Source organism: Palaemon carinicauda, chromosome 41, assembly GCF_036898095.1.
Source record: "Palaemon carinicauda isolate YSFRI2023 chromosome 41, ASM3689809v2, whole genome shotgun sequence".
In the NCBI taxonomy this organism is placed as follows: domain Eukaryota; kingdom Metazoa; phylum Arthropoda; class Malacostraca; order Decapoda; family Palaemonidae; genus Palaemon; species Palaemon carinicauda.
The window spans coordinates 42081891-42084390 of record NC_090765.1 but is presented as its reverse complement, the minus strand read 5'-3'; the positions used below and the strand labels follow the sequence as shown (position 1 = coordinate 42084390).

Here is a 2500-nt window from a genome sequence, read left to right as displayed (position 1 = left end):
GGTTTAGAGTTTCTTTTCCGAGGAATTATGAAATTACTCCTAATAGAGATTCCTGTATGTTCCTTAAGTTGGGTTTAGCCGAGATATGTCAAGTACTGAATATTGACTGAATTATCAATATCTTGAATTTCCATGGATGTTCGAACGGGGCCATATTTAACAAGGATATGTTTATACGTAATTTTACAAATGCCAGTGCATACACGAAAGTATATACACAAATAATGTTTGTTTTACTAGAGTTTATATGTTATTGGGAATATGTCTTTACGAGGGTCTCTGAGAATGTTTCGACGGGTAGAGATATGTTCTGCGATATGGTTAATAAGTTAGTGATGTAGTTATAACCTCTGTTATGGTATTTGCCTTAATTATTGCAGTATATAAGGTGATAATGTATTAATGAATATTGTTAATTCCCATGCATAATTTCTCATGAAATTATTGGGATCACTTGATATAATCAATTACCTCGGATATCTCAGCCGTGGAGGTCCCTTGAGGCAGGTATGGTTGATGGTATTTAAATGTGGTGTCCTTATAGTTTTCAACCCTCTCCACCAGCTCCACCATTGCTGGTCATAAAGTGGTCAGCAGCTTCAGGGAAATCTTATATCACAAGGCAGTAGTTTGTACTTTCAGCAGCACTCTGCTGAACCGAAATGTATCCGTCCGTGGCGAATGATAAATCTGTCGAGTCCCTTATGACATACGTTATTTGTTATTTCCTCGTTGAGTTTCTAGGCATCGTATGTCTGTTAATATTCTGGAATGTGTCCATTCTTTATTGTCCAACACTGCTCTCATATAACTAAAACATTGTAATGTCCTTCATTCATGTTTGCAAGTTTTCTACCTTTTTTAATGTTCTACTTTAATAGTGTTAGGAATTCTCCAATATTTACTTCATGTCAACACATTGTAATTCGAAGTCCTTCGTCCCAGAAAAAAATTTCGATAAATTAAATGTTCTGATATAATTAAATGTCTAAATTTCCTTCCACAGATAAACACAATCACGTTCAGTTTTACTTTGACTGATCAAGCAACATTGTTTTTCTCATTTTCTATTTTGATTTAATGTTATCGAATGTTCACAACATGCTATAGAAGGATGAGGGAGTCCTTAAGAGGAGTTATTGAGGCTGGATGTCCATGAGGAGCATCCCACGCACCATCATCTTGCAGGTGGCCTGGTAGCCTTGGTAATCTCCCTCTTTTTTGCTCTTCCGAGAAGTCCTGACAGCGATTCTTAACACACCCGTCCAGCTCGACGGTCACACGTGCTCTGGAACACTTGGTGGAATCCTCCTCGTCAGTCTCTTGCACTGTATTGGTCACAGCGATCCAGGAATCTCGAACTCCGGTTGGGTTAATTTTAAGGATGACGTCAATGTGAGCCAATCAGAGACTCTTAACCTGCTCCGGGAAGCCAATCGCTGTTGCTATAGAGAATGATGGGTGGAGCTTACTGCACATTACACGGCGAAAAAGTAAAATGCTGAGATGCGTTGATAGTACGGTTAACGAGACCATATATGGAATGCTCTAATAATATTTTGAATACTAATGCCTTATAAACAGCTTCGAAAAGGACTTCTAATTGAGTGAGTGGCCGCTACCTCTTTCATGCGAGGGCCTCCTATCTCCCGATGGTCGCGTGATCAATTAGCAAGTAATTTGGAGGAAAGGAAGGGAAGGGCATTTAATAACAGATTACCAGTGTCCTTTGCTACCTTTCGGAAAAGCTTTTGAGTGGTTAGCTTTTATTGCTGCCTTTATATAGTCACTTATGTATCCTAACCCCAATATGATTTCACTTTCATTCGTAAAAAGAGGAAAATCACCCACTCTTTAGATAAAATGATCCTGATTTGAGTTACGACTTAATTGTAGACTCTAAATCTCCAAAGAGAACGAAGCTGCTTAGGTTTATCAAGAATGATAAGCGGTGATTATATATCCTTTTATAAATGGAGTTGATTTCATAGTTATTGGAACAGCTTTCATTCCCCGTCTTCAGCACTTCTCGTTTGCCTTCGTTGATGGAAGTTGTTTTAATCTGAAATTAAAACCATGTTGATCGTTTATCGGGGAAGAATTTTGAAATAAGATTAACTTGATTAATTTATATGACTCGTTAAAAACGGTCGTTTTACAGGTTTTAAACGAGCAATATCATAAATTTACTAATCAAATCCGATTGCAGTTCCATTTCGACGGTCTCAAAGAACCCTATGGAGATTTCAATGCTGTCTAGAATAACAATCTAGCTCGTGAGCTCTTATACTTATTTCGTAGATTATTTTCTTTGGGTTTTTGTTACGTTGTAGTGACCACAAACTTACTGGGAGCAATAGAAAATTTTGTATTTCTCTCATACTTCGTTGTATTTTATTTATCTTCTGTTCTGTTTTCACCGAGCAGTAATTATTCAACACGACGATATATACAGTAGTTTCTAGTTTAGGTCGAAATGTGGATTTCATTTGTCGTATGT

The 2500-nt window shown here is 37.4% G+C and overlaps 1 protein-coding gene and 1 long non-coding RNA gene across 2 annotated transcripts in view; one reads left to right on the top strand and one right to left on the bottom strand.

Moving 5' to 3' along the window:
• LOC137632278 (Krueppel-like factor 5) overlaps positions 1 to 1288 on the bottom strand; it is a 35518-nt gene extending 34230 nt beyond the window's left edge. The window contains exon 1 of the mRNA XM_068364171.1: positions 472 to 1288. Coding sequence (XP_068220272.1) covers positions 472 to 573 — 102 coding nt within the window. The 5' untranslated portion in view covers positions 574 to 1288. The remainder of the gene's footprint in view (positions 1 to 471) is intronic.
• LOC137632539 (uncharacterized) overlaps positions 1 to 2500 on the top strand; it is a 288390-nt gene that overhangs the window by 124172 nt on the left and 161718 nt on the right. The gene's annotated exons all lie outside the window — the stretch shown is intronic.